Source organism: Bombus affinis, chromosome 3, assembly GCF_024516045.1.
Source record: "Bombus affinis isolate iyBomAffi1 chromosome 3, iyBomAffi1.2, whole genome shotgun sequence".
Lineage (NCBI taxonomy): Eukaryota > Metazoa > Arthropoda > Insecta > Hymenoptera > Apidae > Bombus > Bombus affinis.
Window position 1 is genome coordinate 597,745 of NC_066346.1, and position 19,000 is coordinate 616,744.

At 36.7% G+C, this 19,000-nt stretch overlaps 1 protein-coding gene across 4 annotated transcripts in view; it reads left to right on the forward strand.

Moving 5' to 3' along the window:
- The window catches only part of LOC126914503 (1-phosphatidylinositol 4,5-bisphosphate phosphodiesterase epsilon-1-like), a 127,835-nt gene that overhangs the window by 84,305 nt on the left and 24,530 nt on the right, over positions 1-19,000 (forward strand). For all 4 annotated transcript variants that reach the window (XM_050718536.1, XM_050718539.1, XM_050718538.1 and 1 more), the window contains 3 exons: positions 268-596; positions 1,420-1,565; positions 3,930-4,125. In XM_050718536.1, the coding sequence (XP_050574493.1) occupies positions 1,543-1,565; positions 3,930-4,125 (219 nt within the window). In that variant the 5' untranslated portion in view covers positions 268-596; positions 1,420-1,542. The remainder of the gene's footprint in view (positions 1-267; positions 597-1,419; positions 1,566-3,929; positions 4,126-19,000) is intronic.

Here is a 19,000-nt window from a genome sequence, read left to right on the forward strand (position 1 = left end):
CGTTAGAAAATTATAACGACGACGATCCTGTGATCAAACTGTCTTCGCTTTTTAATCCTTGTTCCTCCTCGTAACGATACGACTCAACATCCGTGCGAACCAAATTTAATTACCCTAATTACTACGCTATTGGAAAGCCAAAAGACGGGGAGAAAAGAATTTTGCTGGGTGGAAAGAGCAATTTCCAGCGTTGTTGTTCCTATGTCGTCAGAACCTGGCGAGTTTTAAAGGGATTTAATTTAAACGTATTATACGATGTTTGATCAGAGCTGGAGAAGCGGCCGCAGCCGCAGCCGCCTCGGAGCTCTGAGGAGCTGGAGGATCTGCACAAGCTGCTGCACTTCCCCGAGGAGGTGGCGCTCAGGTTGACGGAGACCGAATACCAGCTGTTCTACCAGATACCACCGGAAGAGTACCTCAGGCACGTGGCACAAGATCAGAACACGAAATCACCTGCCAGGCCACCCCCGTCGCCGAGTCGCAGCTATTGCAATCCCAGCACCACGAACAGCTCGACCCAGACCGAGGAAGAGTCTAACTGGCCTGTTTCCAACCTCTTTTCTTCCGTTCGAACGCTCATCAAACGTTTTAATGAGGTAATTTTTCGAAATATCCTTCGGTAAACTAAACGAAACGTCTAAGCGAGGAAAACATTTGTGGATTAAAGAATTTTAGGATTGTTTAAAGAAAAAGGAAACGAGTAAAATTCAGGAGAGCACGGGGAATCGAAAGGAATAGAATTATCAGGATAGGATTAAGACATCGGTTCGTTGAAACAAGATCGTATCGACCACGTTCGCTGGAATAGAATTATTACGAGTTATCACACGGCATAGATTTCCCATTAGAAGCTGTTCTCCTTCTTCGTATTCCCTATCGTCGCGTTCACCTTCTCTCGTTACGTATTACGCTTTCGGTTACATGGACGCGTGGTCTTTCGTTCCATTACTACGTTCGAGCGAAAGAAATTTAATTATCTGCGATTCTCAGTGATTCGTCTTCTTTCGGCACGAACGACGACTCTACTCGATAGCCATCGAGTGTTTGCGTACAACAGCGCGTTAATAGAAGTCGGTAACCGTAAAGTGCTTACCAATTATTTATTCAGTTTCATTTATCTAGGTATCGCGATGAGAAAATAGGCAGATCGTTGTTATACATACTATACGTATATTCGACGTAGATATTGTATATAATATATATATATATATACGCTACTGCTATCTGTTTATCAAGTATATTAAGAAGATTCTTGAAAACTTTATAGAATTCATAATTTACGCGAAATGTAGAATTTTCATTAAGACCAGATGTCCTGTGATTTTTGAGTTGTAAAGAAGCGTTCATAACGAACAAAGTCGATAATCGTATCAAGTACATTCGGTAACTCGTATAATTATCGATATTTTGGAACTTTAGGTAAGCTTATGGGTTACTCACGCGATCGCAAGTGGCGCAACGTTAGAAGAAAGACAGGCGGTATTGTCCTGTCTCCTACGAGTAGCTCAGACCTGTTGGAATACCGGAAACTTTAACTCAGCCATGGAAATCGTCGCCGGTCTCAAGTAAGTTATCCGTACGTCTCTTGTTCTCTGTTTCTCTTCCTCCGATTGTTAAACGTAAGCGCATAGTAGATAAATGTAATTAATTAAAGTGTACAACGCGAAACATCGACGATCGCGACATTCGCTAAAGCTTAAATTTCCCACGTATTGGAATAAAATCGGATTATCGTTGAAACATAACGCGAGAATTTGCGTCCTTTATTTTTCTTTTCGGCTTCGTTTTTCGATTCGATACAAGCTAATTGATTTAACTTCAAATTTGATTTCACCTAATTCGAAGTCGTTTCTGGAAACTTCGTAACGCTCTAGCAGCGAGCAAGACGCGTCTAGCTTCGATAAGCCTTCGTATCGATTAACCCCAGTCTATTGAAATAATAGGCGTCCCGAAGGCACGCTATAATCCTTGGTCTTAGCAACTCGAGTAAAACGCTATTTAAACTTACGTTTTAAGCGTTAATCGCTATCCCAGCAGAAAGCTGCTTTAGTTCAAGATTGGCAAAACTTGTCAGTCTCCTTTGGTTCGACGATATCGATTTAAAAAGTTTTTAATATTCTCCTTAACCTTTGCCGGATTCGCGAAAATGAGACTCGACTCGCGATTATATCAAAAATTCTGGCAAAGTTTCGTCGACCTTGGAAAATCTTTTCGGCTAACGTTTCACTCGACACGATACACGTCCTTTTTGTAAAATTTACCAAGGCGTCGTATATTCGCCGATTCATCCTTCTTTTCGTAAACTTTGATTTGTCGTTAGCAGTCCCCTGTTTCGTCTTTCTATATCGTAATATGTTAAAAAGCAAGTAAATGGACTTTCTTCCGATTTTCCTTTCTCGATACATTTTTCCACTTTATTTTTCCATCGTCTTTACGTATTTCTACCATTTTGTCTCTTTCCCCGCTTCTATCTAAAATCAGTCGGCGAATGCGCGTCTAATTTCGCATTTCTAAATATGTAGATACTTGTATGATGCTTAATCCGTGAATTTATCATCGCGTTTAAATCAAAGTTAGGGAAACGTTAAGAAACCTATTTATTATCTACATTTCGCAAAAGTAACGCAAAAATTTGTGTGTAGAGAGACGTAAACTGTCCTTTCATCCTAGAAAATGCGTATTGCGTACGAAAGCAATTATGAGATGAAACTATATTTGCGTTAAAAAAAATTTGTATACTTTATACGAGGCAGGTGCAGTTTTTAAAGAAAAACAGAGAAGGTTTTATCATTCGTACAAATAAATTTTTACCATTATTCGTAGCGAATACGTTTATAATTATCGTGTACGACCGAAGGCTTTCGGTTATCTTGGAAATAAGAATCGATTCATAACCGGTACGACGATAGTCATTTCGTTACGTAGACAATAGACGCTATGGTAAAGTGCACGAGACATTAAAAAAATAAAAGAAGAATAGTACATGTTGTGAAATACGGCGCTTCGTTTAAAAGCTAGTAGCAGTAGCGGTGCTTGAGTTTGATGTACAAGAGTACTTGTACATATATGATGCCTCGCGGCGAATATTTACAGAACTGTCGTAAAAACAAACACCGTTGAAATCTCATAGACGCTATCTTAAAGTTATATCCACGTTGAAAAATGTAAAATATGAAACTCGCGTGCATATAGCTACGTACGTGTACACGTTCGAAGCAACTTTTTAATTAAATTACTTGCTACTAGTTCGCTTTATTGGTCGAACGAAACGTCAGGACAAAGGTGAGTTATAAGTTAACGAGACGAGGAAAAAATGAAAAGGTATTGTTACATCAGCGACGACCGTATAGAGCAAAGAATTAAATCATTGCCAGATGCGCGTAAATTCAGCTACAACTTTCTCCCGTTATCAAAAATCTCGAGCTTTCGTACAAATTCATAACCAAAGGGACAAGCTGCGCCATCGAATCGTGCTCTTGTGGTCGCTTTGAAAGAGCGAATGAAAAAATAAACTAGCTTTTATTGGCGACATCGTAAAACCACCAACCTTCGTAACCGCGAACGAAAAGAAGATAAAAGCAGCTGCTCGACCATCGTCCTACACACGACCATCGTCCTCGATGCGGTCGTATACTTATAATTTACCTCGCGTTATTTGCTCGCACTTGAGTTTTACTTTCGCAAACTATGCGATTAACCGAATAGTTGAAACTTTAGTAGATAGAGCGTCCGCGCTCTCGCCACCTACTACGTCGCGAAACTCTTGAAAGACGATATCAACGATCCACTATTATACAGGATACGCAGGGTTTTCTTCTCGTTTTGTCCGTAGAATGCGACGGAAAACGATCTTCCGTATCTATATTTATAAACAAATTGCACGTATCTAATTTCAGTTTTATAATGGAATACGAAACGCTTTCTTACAGGTGCCACAAGCTAAAGCCCTTTTGGCAAAGTGTGAACGATCCAGTACCAGTTTTGGAAAATCTATCCTCCGCCCTTTTGTCCGCCGAGTATGAGTACGCGCTTGCTCGCTCCTTGGCAATGCCAGAATGTCCAGTGGTGCCGTTCTTTGGAGCTTTTTTGCGGGAATTGCGGGAAGTCATCGCGTTCGAGTCCAAGGTAACCCATTAAATTTTATCCCTCTGTAATTACCACAAGCCGCCGAGCAAATTGCCGCTGCCACCGTGAAAAGGACGAGACGAGGCGGACCTTGAAACTTTTGCATAAAACGTTACGGTAATTCTAACGATAAAGTCGAGTTTCGAAGCCAACACAGCTTTACGAATTAAGCTTTACGCTAACCATCGATTTAAATCCGATGACCCGTACATATACGTTGCTTGCCGTCGCACAGCTTTCGCAAAAATAAGCTCGCTCGTTCTCTTTGCGCGTCGTTGTACGACGAGAAAGAAGGTGTAACTGGAACGCGTTACAACTGGAAAGCGATCGAGGTTTATCCCGATATCGAAATGTATTAGCGTGCATTTCCAATAAAAATTGCGATATAGACCGGCATACGTCAGGACTAGAAATTATCGAGATAAACTTTTATTCAAACAATTATCGAAATAAAATTTCTAGTTTATTTGTTACTTGCTTCGTCGGATTACAAATTTTCCAACCTGGTGCTTTGTAACAGATATTTCTGTCTCCGCGGTATAATTCCTCTATTTCCGTTCTATTTCGAGAACTTACGCAGCAATAAAGATTTGTGGTTACATAATCGAGCTTTGTGCTTCGATTAGAAGAGATAATTGCATACGTGCTATACGCGTTTCATTTGCTTTCTATTAATAAGTTTCCGGTCCGGAAATTCTATGAACAAAGTTTTTCTCGCTCGTATGGATATAAACTAGGGTCTCGGCACGATTGGATATTAACGAACCACCGGAGTGCTTCGCGCAAACACGAAAACCGAAAGAGCATAATAGAAAATTCGCGAAAATCTGTCGCGTGTAAAACACGGCTGAAACGATAGAGAAACAAAAATAGAACGAAACGACGAAAAGTAGAAGGAATATAGTGGTTCGAAAATTTCGAAGGTTTCGTTTTTCCATCGATTACCTTAACGCCGATTAAACGAACGAGGTCACCGGTGAGTGTCTTTCCTTTAATATCTTTAACATCGGAAATAGGTATCGCCCGCAAAATATAAATACCGAAATAGACAACAGAGTGAGCAAATTTTTCATTCGAATGCATTTTTCCAATATTCGATATCTGACCTACATTTAAAAACACGGAAAGCGCGTTCGCTCGGTAATTGTCGGATTTTGCACTTTATAAAATCTATCGCGTAAGGCACATATGTGATACGCGTACGCGGATTCCGCTTTACACATAATATAAAAAGTAAAATGTTGTAACATTTTTAACGCGAGTAAATAAAGAAACGATATTGTTATGTTGTACGGAAATATGAATATACAACCCGTTTTGATATACTTTTAGTGTAACGAACGGTACGGTAAATATTAGCAAAATTTCTCTTCGAATGATCCATTAACAAGAAGGACAATCATCGATTCTCCGAACGATAAACCCCGTATAAGTTTAGACGATGTGCTAAAAAATACGATTTTAGCAAACAATTTCTAGATTTATACGAGCCAAAGGTTATTCATCGAAGAAGACCGCTGTCTCGAATAAATCAAATATCTTGAGCGAAATTACTCGCAAAGAAAGTACGTACGAGTAAAAATGATCTCTGGACTGAGGATCGAAACTTGACTCGCTCGATGAGAAGAACCGATCTTCGAGTATCTTTCTGACTTGTCCTTTTCGTCTGCAACGAAAAAAAGGCCTTTAAATCCCAATACATTTCCCCAAACAGATGAATATCGGTGCGATATCGATTCAGCACCGATCCAATACCAGTTCGCTATTGGTTCTAGCTCGATTCTGTTGCAATTCAAACTCGGTTCCATCTCAGTTCCGATTCAGTTCTAGATCAAACAGTGTTTCAGCCTAAATCAATTCTAAGCTCGATATCACGCGATATCTGTATTCGGTCAAATTGTATAGTCTTCCGAGGCATTTATCTTCGGATATATCTTTCGGCCGTATAATTGCAATACATGGTAAAACGCTCTGTTCGAAACGATTTGTGTCGCGTTTCTGAAAGCCGATGCTTTCTTAACGATTTTATCGCATCGAAGTAGATAACGAACATCGATAGGACGAATGACGACGCGCGACGATGTGCCGGATCGGTCGCCTACCATCGGTTTTCCTACCATACTTATTCGAACGCGTCGAACGACGCAAGTACGTGAAAAGAAAAGAGACGAACCGTGAGATCGGATGATTTCACGGCGAACTTACACGTACGATTTGGCATCTGGCCAAGCAAGTTCCTCGATAAAATCCGTACATCCCCCGACCTCCGCCGAAAGCGTCGAACCATGGAATACGAGCAGCGAACGAGGCCAAAGGTTGCCCGGAGATACTCAAATTACCAACCCTTTCCTTTCGTTTGACCACTTTAAAGCAAGAAACACCGATATGGGCTACTAGCATCGAAAGCAAAGAGCGCCTGCATAATCGATTCTCCACCGTCTCTTTGCCATATTTCTTGGATTCTCGCTCGACGATTCAACGAATGATTATCGAAAAAGAAAGCGAAAGCGTCGGCTGAAATATCGTGATATCGCGTTCACGCACGATTTCTTTTAACGTGTGATTTAACTTGTTTCATTTAAATATTGGTTTATCGATCTTACCGCGAATAATAATTTTCCATTCGTATTTTACAGTTAGACTAATTTATCCGTCCTTAGCTAATTTATCCGTTTGTCTCTTTCTATTTCTCCGTTTCTTTACGTAGAATACAGAAAAATTAAATTACAGACAATTAGAATAGGGTGCTTTGTCACATTCATACGGTATCGTATATACGCGATATCGGATTTTCTTTTTACTTGATAATTTATAACACGCTAAAACTAATCGCGAGTTAACGTTAATCACGATATTACGCATAATCGTGAAAATATCGAACGGTTTGAGTTTCATCAAAATACATCAAATATACAAATACATCAAAAGCAATAAAACATATTATTATCTAGCGATACGTTCGTCTCGTTTAAAACGAAATTGATAATCGATAAAAAAAAAAAAGTTATTATCGTTTTCCCCGCTTTTCTGCATTTCGCTTCAATTTGAAGCCTGCGAATTGGTTTTTCGCGCTAAAGCTCTCCGATCGTTTATAAATAAAATATGACGGTTACTCTGAAATATAAAATAGTTAATAACAATGATATATATTGGCTGAATGAAATATCGTGCGTATGGAAGGAATTGGCAGGAGTAACGGCAAGGAATAAAAATAAAAATGCGTCGTCAAACGTATTTCGCCTCGACCATAAAGTCTTCGATGTACGAATAATTGTAGCATATAATTGCCGTGCAGCAAAGTATTCATCCGCTACTGCAAATCTACCAGCAAATTGGCTCATAGGTGGTGATAATTCGATCAAGCGACAAGAAATTCAGTGAACAATCGCTTATGATGTATGATAAACGATTGGACAATTTAAAAATATCTGAATAATCTTTAGAACGCGCGCTAAAAATACTCTTAACAAATACGTTACGAGTGACATATTCGTTAATTATTACTATTTATTTATTAACCGTTGCTAATACATTACAGCTATACAGTATTTTAACCTATTAATTTCGTTCCCGAGTAACGAGTGTCCGTTCGTTCTACTTATCAACCATGACGCTCAAGGTGTATAGATAATTTTTACATATAAGTAATTTCTAATTAGTTTATATTTTTGTAAATAATTGTGTCACACGTGCGTGAATTACATACGTTATAGTCATACTTTATGCTTTCTCATACGTTAGCAAAGAAAGAAAAAAGTTCACTGTACGTATTTTAATTGCGTCGGTTCTGAGCGTTAAGCTTACGCGCAAACAATTTATTACGAAACAAAAGTTAAAGCGAATAGAACGAAACGTTCAACGTAGAATGTTGATTTTTCTAAAGATACGAGTTGCACGAATGAAATTTAGGAAAGAAAATCCACGAATCAACTAGACAGTTACAGTGATATATATCGGTTGTCCTAGAAACAGAGGATTCCGGTTTAAATTTAGATCGAGCAATACGATTAGCAAATTCTTCTCTTTCCGTTCTTCGTTAATTATGTCTTTAAAAGTCTGTCGTTGTATATTTCTCTGCCGACGATTTAACGAACGATATCGAGCGAAACGATACATATATACGAGTAATAACGATAACGATAATAAATAAATAAGATTTATTTTACACGAACGATCGAACGTAATTTATAGAAAATGTTTAATTGCCTCCGTGGCCGGTATATTTATGTACGACGCGTAATTATGCGTAATTACGCGATTTTTTAATTAACCGTACAAGTTTCGGTTCCATCGGAATCGTTAAAAGACGAACTAAAACTACCGAATCTTGACTGTGTGTAGGTGTTAAACCAATCTTAGGTATCTTCTGTGTCAAAGAACCGTTCGAGGGAAGTCTTACAAACGACCGAGCAATACCAGGGATATTACTTTGCCTCTATTGTGGCTCGTGGTCCTTTTCGTGAGTTGATTGAAAGGAGGCGACGTAACGGTCTTTATACTGTACGGTTTCATTCGTTTGGCGAAAGTATTTGGAAAGCTCAGAGGTTGCTGCGCGATGATCGGAATAACAGAGTAAATGAAAAGATCGAGGAATTTCGTCGATATTGTTATCTATCGATGCTATTTCTTTCTAATTATACGATATAGTTCGATGCTTTAATTCCAAGTATTTTCAACATCAAATTTAATTATATCCAATTGTAAATCTTAGAAACGTATCTTTTCGTTATTTTTCCACCGTACGGTAATTTTCCATGGGTCAGCGTTATCACAGATAAAAAGCAAGTTCGCAGAACTCGACGAGTATCGATCGCTTATTAAAATATTTAATATTTGTATGTTTACGTGCAATGCCCCTTGCGTTTTCAATTCGTGCCTTAATTATCGGATTTTACGCAAATACGAGGCTGAATTTCTATTGTGATTCTATCTGTTACGAGGATGAAATAACGAAGAAAGAGAAAAAAGAAGAGAGAAGAGGAAACGTATAGCGATAAGGTTAGGGGTTTCTATCGGCCTCCAGCAGCAACGATGGTTGTAGGCCGGCGGAAACTACTTGCTCTTGTCGCTAATGATCGTCGGTTTAAAAGATCCAGAACATGGTTCGGTCTCACGGCTCCTTTGAATATTTTAACAAACAATATTCGCATAATTAAGCGTGACTCGTATCGTACTACTTTTACGTATTTTACCAATGTCTACGCCATCTTTGTCGAACGCCCTAGTAACTCAACGATAATTGTTTATTTATAAGAAAATGTAAAGTGAGATTATTATACCGTTATTATATCGCGTCATCTAATTGTGTAATTTCGTACGTGTATATCTATACTATAATTTATTTTCATAAATAAAGTGTTTTGGAAAGATATCACAACTGTACGTTTATATGCGTCAAATACGAGCTATCTATATTTATAGATTTATGAGTATGATTATTTCAAATAGATTTATGCAGCTAGTACGTGTTAAAAGACAGAGAGAGAGAGAGAGAGAGAGAGAGAGAGTTAGATAATAAATCGAAGCCACGAAGAAAAATATTCGAACGTGTCATAAATTGATAATTTATTGTTAGGCAACGTTATATTCGGTAAAAGATTTATATAGAAATATAATAGATAATGAGGTCTACTATCGTTAATTATAATATCGATAGGGGAAGTAACGCAAGCGATAATTTACGAGCAAACGATTACAACCGATACGCCAGACGATACTGAAAAAATTTCGTACGTTAAGAACTCTACTTACCAGTCGAAATTATTTTTAGAAGGAACATTATCCAATTAGAGAATTCGATAAAACTGAGTTTATCCAGGGCATAGTGGAGTATGCAAGGTTTTCGCGTACGCTAATTTTCTACGTGTAATCTTATCGATTACCATTTATTGATGATCCGAGATAAATTAAAAATGTAAATGTCAAAAGTATTTCGTTTCTCGTGCTTCGTCGTAATACCGTAATTTTAAAATAAACAAATACAATATGGATACTTTTGCTCTTTTACGTACAAACATTTAACGGGAAAACGTAAAAGTCTTTGTTATACGGAAAAGGTTTGCGCGGTTCTTATTTTGACTCGCATTTTGTAATATATGGTATAAATACGTAAAGATCGTTTACGCGATTGAGTCAACGACGTACATCTATTTTATACAGAGGTATTTTCCATCAACAAAGTTTTATAATGATGTACATACGTATAGGAAGAATAATACGATGGATTGATTTCATCATTCCATTTTCTGTCTACGTACAAAGCTTCGTCAAAATGGAAATTTTCGGATTTTACCTGCCAGTGAAATGCACGTGCTCTCGCAGGATTTTCGAATTCAATTTCCTCGGAGACAAAGCTTCGTATTAAAAACTTTTGCCCGACATTTTCCATTTATTTTTGCATACGAAATCACTTCACTTTGTATAATGATACGAGGAAGCACGAAAATGTAAAAATAACAACTGCCTTATGAACGATAACTACGTACTCGCAACCGGTAATTTCACCAGTGAGACGTTGTTGAACAATAGAAACGTGCAAGGTTGCATATACGCAAAATTCAACTTTACCAAGTTATCGCTTAACCGAGTGATAAACGTATTGGCTTTTCGAACAGCTGATCTTACGTTTTAGCGTATTGAATTTTCGTGCATTGGACTTTAGCGCATGTGTATCGAAGAGAAAAAGCAAATGCCAGTGAGATAGTTCCACCGAAAGGATAAGTAACGAATACAGCAATACGAACGTAACTATATTTGACGCTCTTAGCTAGCATCCATTACACATTTTATTTCGATTAATTTGACATTTTTATCTTGAGTTGCGTTATTCGTATTTGTACGAGTTGCTAACTGGGCTCGAATATCACCCTTTTTATAGAACGCTTATTAATAAGTTACAAGCTAATGACGATAATAAATAGCTACTAAAAGCAAAAAAGCCACTAAAGCGATTAAAATTAGTAAAACCATTACGAAGAGTATGAAACTCTAATAAATATCTGGAATGTCTTAGAAAAAATACTAAAATGTAGCTCAATGCGTATAATGTGCTAATACCGTACATAACGTGCACTTAGTTGGTGTTTTTCTCGTATGTGGTAGATTATGAGATTATCCGCGAGAAAAGTAAAAGTTTCGTTATTTTTAACATGCGATGCGATAGATCTGAATAGATATTTTAAATATGTCATAGTTCTTGTATGAGTTTTAGATAGATAGCTATAATTTTTTAATTTATACGAAAGTAGTTATCGACGTAAGTTCTACAAATTGCAACAGTATCTATTTTTTATGTGCGTCTATATTACGTTAAGTACTCGAGAATGAACGATTATAAATCAATATTAAATATCAGTTCAATTCTCAGACGCTGCGAACAAACTCATTTATGCCGAATCCTCGGATTTTTACGATCTTAGAGTTCCAAAAAATGTGAACAAATCCTAGGATACCCGTCGAGGCCTCTCCCACGTCATACGGTCGTCCGTTAAATCAAATGTTTGAAACTTTTCTCAATAAAAATAAAAGTTCGGAGAAAAGTCTGTGAAAATTCCCAGCTTCGCTTGAATCGTCAACAACGACCCAGTTCACCTACGGATATACTCTGTTTCGAAAAACTTATTATACGAAATTTTAGAGTTACGAATCCGTCGAATTTTTCGTTAGAGAAATATATAAAATGTTCGGAAAATTTATTATACAATTATTCGAGAAAAGGAAAAAATAAGAAGGCGAAGAAACGGTAACAGGCTAACAAAGTATAGCTGACGAGATTGTCGGATCTTTCATCGCAGAAACGAAAAGATATGAAAAACGTAATTCGTTTAATTTACGGTGGTTCATAAAGGATATCGGAAATCCTGATACGCTGACTTTATTTCCAAGTACGTGAACGCATCGAGTAATGGCTCGTGAAATTAAGTACGTATCGTTTAAAAGATGATAAACCCGACATAACCGACTGCTTCGTAAAACAACAGGTAAGAATTTCTCAAACTTTGCGCAAGTACGCCGGTTGTGCGATATTATGATTCGCATACTACATAAATACGAATGAAACGATTCAATGATCGCATATACATAAGGTACATGCATGTACACACGACGTATGCCGAAAGCTCGTGGCACTCTTTGCGTGAAAGTGATTTAGCAAGATTTCGCTGGCGCCGTGCACGAAGCCGTAAAGTGGTTAAACGCAACGCTGATAATTTCGTCCAACGATAGAAACCTTCCCATTTTACGCTGAAACAATGGCAGGGGCTCTTTCGATCCGTGTACGGCGGAAAATTCTTTTTTTTTTTTATTATTATTATTTAATTTGTACTTTACAATTGGTCCAGTTGGACGTTCGATCAATTTTTCCAGCTTAATCGCTAAATAACACGTGGATGACTACCCCCAACGGGATACCATCTTCGAGTTTGACTATTTTATTTCTTTAGCGAGGTGAATGGGGTGTTTTCTTTTTAGTCTCCTTTCTATGACAGTACAGTGGAAATGCGCGTATCTTTCGACAGTCGGACATACTGTCTAATTCGAGCCACTGCCATGTTCGTAATGTTCTTTTTCTTAGGTCTAGCGAAATAAAGCTCGGTCACGGCACACTCGCTATTACGAGGACGTAGACCTCTTTCGTGAGCGAGCGATTCTTTTTCCCCGGTGTAGGTAAGAAAAATGACTGAAACGTTTTAGAAAAGACCTTCGGAAGGAGATGGTGACGTGCGTGATCGTGACATTTAGTTTCGCCTCGAGCTACAACTAATCGTCAGCTATCAAACTCGAGAACAGATCGTGTCGTAATAGATCATGTTCGAGAGAAATAATATTATCGACTCTGACGATAGCAAGAACTACGATTGACGGAGATTGTTTCTCGTATAAGGCTGAGAAAGTTAAACGGATTACTTACTCGCATACGTTTCTTACAGTATACGAACATACAAGTAATACAAATTTAATACAAATACTATCGTTGTAGTTCTCGTAGCTACATTTACGTACAAATTGCAAGTTGAAACCACTCGATCACCGTAAACGTGCAAACCCAAAATGATATATTACTTTTAATAACTAATCATTAACGAGGGTATATTACAAGCGTCTCCGTGTTCTAAAATACCGATATACATGTCGCTCTCTATAGTCGCGTAGTTACATTTATTACGTACCATTTATCGTTATTACGTATTATTACATCTATCGAAATTATTATAGAGTTTCCATACTACTGTAATAAAAATAATTTGCGAGACATTACAATATCTGAAACGGCTATAACCTGTTACGTAATCTTTTATGATATAACATTTTAATTTAAACGTGCGAGCTGGAATATGAGCAAAACTTCGTAAACGTTGAAAATTCTGATTATATAAATATGAAAAGTGGTGTTAAAAAGGGAGGAAAGGAAAAGTAAGATATTCTTTTACTTGAAACAATTTTTTAATTGATTCATAATAATTTTTATTAGCGAAAATATCGTTCGATATACTTTCACCGACGTAAAATAAAATTATGCCTTTATTAAAAAAACTCTGTACTCTTAGATATAAGGAAGTCTGTAAAGGCATGTTTTACTACAGTTTCATTACCGAACTTTTCCTCGATTAAAAAGTACTTGGGAAATTAATAGCTCTGTCGTCATAAACCACCTATACAAAAGTGAACTTTTTTGATTTTCACGAGAAGAGACTCGGAACTACGCCGAGTACTGTACTATACATGTCTCGATTTGAATGCAAATTTATTCTTTTTTTTTCTTTTTTCTAATTTTTTTCTCAGTATCTCGAAATTATTCTAAGATGGACGTCTAATTTATGTGGTGTAGTATTTTTACGTCTATTCTGCGTAGATTAAGGTTGATAAATAGAGTTGTGGTCATCGTGTATTTAATCATTATGGATAACTTGCTTCGGTCAGTCACGCGAGTATAGTTGTCTGGAAAATTCGTAACGATATTACGAATAGAATATTACGAACGCTTTTCGTATATAATCTTAAACAGTTGTGTTAAACGATTGTGTTTAAACTGTAAGCTTAAACTGTAAGATTTATCTTAGAAGATTCGACAATTTCCAGTATCCGTATCGATCCTTCCCTTGCGAAACTTCGTTGTTTCTAAAGATAGTCAGTTTAGTTCTGATCACCAACCGAATTAGTCTTAGAACACCGAGCGAACAAGTCTTGTTCCAGATTACGATGGAACCGGTGGAACAACAATAACCAGTGTGACTAGAGTTTAACAAGCGCCCGTTGTTGTCGATATTCCCAAGTTATGCAGCGAGATTTTCTTTAGATCTCGTAAAACGAATGTTTCTCGCTGTTATCTAACCTTGCGAAATAACAGAAGACGACGCAATCTACGATTTTGTTGCAAAACAATTGTCAAAACGTCGATCGTATTGTAATTGACGATTACGTACATAGATACAATGGTAAACTCTCAACTTTGATAAATAGCAAAATCGTTGGTACAATTACGAGTACCGAATTATCATATGATATTATAACACATTCTTTTGTTCGTATAATTACATCGTGTACAATTTATTAAAAATGATTTAGGTTTATGGGCACAAGAAAATACGGTTTTTCCTGATTTGATTGTGTTTGAGCAATTAAAATCTTTTGGCCTACCGAAAGGTGGAAATGAAAAGTGGAAAAAAATCGAGCAAAATGATTGTGACAGGCGTAATAAGTGCAACCGAAGGGAAAGTTCTTATAAACGGCCGAAACACGGTAAAACACTACATAGAACTACGGAATTGTTTATTATACGCGTAACGAATCTCTTATCGATATCAACTTTCAATTTTATACGAGCCCGTGCCGTTGGATATCATCGGGAACCTTTTGATAAAAATGTTATGAATTTTTTACACATTATAAGTTATATAATAATTAATTTCAAACTCGTTACGCGGAAAAGGAATAAAAATAGAAAAGAAAAAAGTAACGCTACGACGTGTAAAAGATCTATGATGTATTACGATTCTCGTAACGGGAGGATAATTTAATAAAAAGAGAATATAGATTGCTGTTTCGAATATATTAAAAAATACATAAATAAAATGGCTCGTTCTAAATGAAATATAAAGTTTGTTAGCATAAAAATTAATTTAGCGTGTGACAACTTTTTCACAGTGTTACGGAAAGTTTCATTTATCTTAACGAGATACGTATATGTATTTTCTTATTGTTACGTAAACATCGTAAAATTGATCGTGACAGCAGTCAAGCCCAAGATGCTGGATTTTCAGTTTCAACGGCCTTAATTCTTTCGACAAAGAGGTTTGTCAACTCGGTACGGTCCCGAGCAAAAGCTGTAAATCTAAAGGGTGTAGCAGTTAGCAGATATTCCAAGAACACGAGGTATACGTTCCTTAATGCTGCTGACAAATTCCAGCTTTGTTAAGGTTTTTGTCGGTAACGTTTGATTACGTTGTTTACTTTGCTTTAATTTCTTTCCTCCTTTTTCCTTGTTTTTTTTTTTTTTGTATCTTTATGCTTGTATAAAAATATTTTTTCTTTATTTAGGTGTAAATTTCACAGACGTTTTTACGGTATACCTAGTCATATCGATATTCGATATTACACTTCGACGCATAAACATCTTGTAAATATTACGAGCTTTTCGGAAGGATTTCATCGCATAGAATAGTATCCTATGCGACTGAACTAATTTCAGAAGCTCGTATTACATTTACTCGCGGTATTTTTCGACTCTTACGTGATAAGAAATTCGTAGAATACGTTTTCGAGCAAAATCGCCTGCTTCCTGAGTCGAACACGATTCCATTACTTTTCCAAAATAAGTTTGAAATTGCAAACGTCATTCCTATACAATCTAGGTGAAGCTACTTTTAAGGTTTCTGCGATATCTTCTTCTACTTTGCGAGGACCTTAATTCTACTGTCGCTACTGCACTTATTTTACGATTATAAGAGAAAGCGAAATATAGTAAATTTAGATTTTTAATACAGAACTCTGTTTTGTTTTACTACGTTTGAATTCTTTTCTGTTTTAAATACACGGAGAATTTGTAGTACGATTACCAAAATTTAATTAATTTAAAAATAAAATAAAAGAAGCAACACGTTATAAATGTAGGCATTTACTGTCGCGTTATTCTAAATTGTCGCGACGAAATTATTTCTCGATTGGCTCGTGAAATTCGTGAAATGTCCTTTTTCTTCGTTTATATCCTTTTATTTCTGTTTGCTACGCAGTGTCCATAATACACAAACGCATCGATCACACTTTACAGTCAACCATCCTTTCATGTATTGTAATCAATTTTCATTCCCTCGTAAATGTTTTTTTTTTTTTTTTATACGGCAGATGCTATCAAATATATTCGGAGTACTTCTTCTTCGGTGAGATTGTTTTCGTTACAAAGAAATAGCTTCTATTATATTACAAATAATTTATCGAGTTATTGATATGATTTTCTGTTATTTCCAATAACCGTCATCGGTCATTTTGTCAGCAATTGAAAAAGCATTTGATGTCCCTTCAAAAAATGAACGCACGTTGATTTTTCAAACTCTCGATAGTTCGGAATTTCTTTCCATTTAAACTGTTTTACAACGCGTAAAATAAATAAACATCTGACGCATCTACGTATTACGTATATGTATGTGGCGAACATGGAGAACGCTTCGAAACAATACAATTCAGTTCGTAGATATCTTTTTGTGTTTGCATAGAGATGTGCCATCTGGTATTGTCGTGATTGTCAGGACGAACTTTCTACGATTGGTCAGAACCCGGTGTTTCTCTTCGATCATTGTCAATAGTTCGTCTAACGCTCGATCGAGTTGACGTTATTCTAGTGAATTATCGTAATCACCTTGTCACTGTTAACGGTGATAGTTTATGACAGGTCCTTAACGTTTCAACGATTAAAATATGATCAACGGCTTCTCGTACGTCGTACGAAATTCCAAATGTTAAACAAAAATTTGACTATTCCGTCCAATGTAAAAATTGTAAAATTGTAAAAGAGATATGTTTAACCTACGATTATTAAATTGTCGACTTACTCGTATTATTGGTCAATAAATTATTGCGCGAAAGGACCGGAAGTAGTCGCGATATTTATTGAAGTTAGTAATAAAATTTTATCGAAAGAATCTTTTTTGCAATAGGTTTTTTTAACTCCACTTGTGTATATTTGGAACGCTGTAGTTGTACAAAGTTTGACAATGTTTATCGTTCAGTGCAAATAAATATTCACGAAGTAAAATTACAACAAAACGTTTAATATCAAAGAATTTGTATGAAAGCTGCATCTACGGTTCATCGATTTTGTAATAGACGAAATGAAGACACGTTACGTTGAAAATGAAATTTAGAGAGCTTTTAATTTGTGGCGGCGCTCGACGGCACAAATACCACCACTCGACATTAACTAGCGTCGGGCGACGGCAGCGCAGTGGTTAGCGCCTTAGGTTACGATTTTTCTTCCACGATTCTTAAATAAGAAGAAAATACAGCAGTTAACCCCGCAGCCAGAACCACCTATCCCCAGGCTTCTACACACCAGCGGAGCACTACCACAGACAGCAACTACAACTATCGCGACGACATTCTCCACCTCAAATTGACGACCCCGACGTGATCTTCGGTGGAAGGAGGTAGTGACCGCGCGATAGTGCTAGTTAGTGAAACTTTCGATCATCGCGATTCCAAGCGCGCGATCGAAATGGCAAACAATAACGAAACATTTACAACCAGCCAAATAGTCCGCGTACCCCCAATAATCACCCAGAAGACAGTGAGTGCTGTGGTTCCTTCTTACTGGAAAGTTAGTGTCGAGTGGTGGTATTTGTGCTGTCGAGTGTGCCGCCACAAATTCAAAATAAGACAGGCACTAAATATGTATTTTATCGGTTTCTATTTAGAACGCTAATCGTACGTGTTTTAGACCGTTGTATCGTTTTTACATAAAAAAAATGTCAATCCTCCGATTACGTTCTCCAAATCCATACATTAAGAAAAACAACGATAGCGCTTGCACGACGGTTCGTTGAAATTCTGTTAAAATTGCTCCTGAAGAGAATTCACCACGCTATTCGTTGAACAAATACCTTTGCCGATATTCAAAGTGCAAACGGCCATAGGAAGGCGCTGTCTCCTACTAATAGAACAGTGGACTTTAATGGGTCAAATTGATGAAATTTTGATCGACATTTGGCACACGATATCTACAGGTGTAACTATGCGAAAATAACGCTCTTGAATTACCGCGAAGATATTAATCTATATAGATTTACAGCTTCAAACAGTCGCACATCGAATTAAAAATAACCAACATACGTGATAAATTCCTGCTTCGTATCGATTAGCGCGTCTGTTATTCCACGTAAGATCTTTCAATTTAATGATACCTTATACAATTTCGAGTAGTTGGGAATTTTCAGTTTAGAAATGACGTGTAAAATAGAAAGGAAATATAAATTTTAGATATCATACACGTATGTGCAAAATACCATAGTATGCATCGGATTAACGTTGATATACCCAATATATATAAAATAAAATTTTTTATTTAACGAATAGATTGACTTCGATTAAAAAAAAAAAACTCGTATTAATTGATTTGTTATCCTCCAATATTTAGAGATAAAAAAGCAAACAATACTTGATATCGTGCAGAAGTAAATTGAAACGAATATTACGTAATTCCAAAAAATGATAAAACTCGCGCGAATATATTCGTGTTTATAATTTGAAGATTACCTTTTTTTCCATTACTTTCTATTACCTATTACTCGAATCAACCATTTGCATCGTTTGCCTGAACTTAAAAGTCCAAATTTTATAATCGATTTTTTCTAAAATGTCTTTATTCGATAAAAATGTAATATATAAA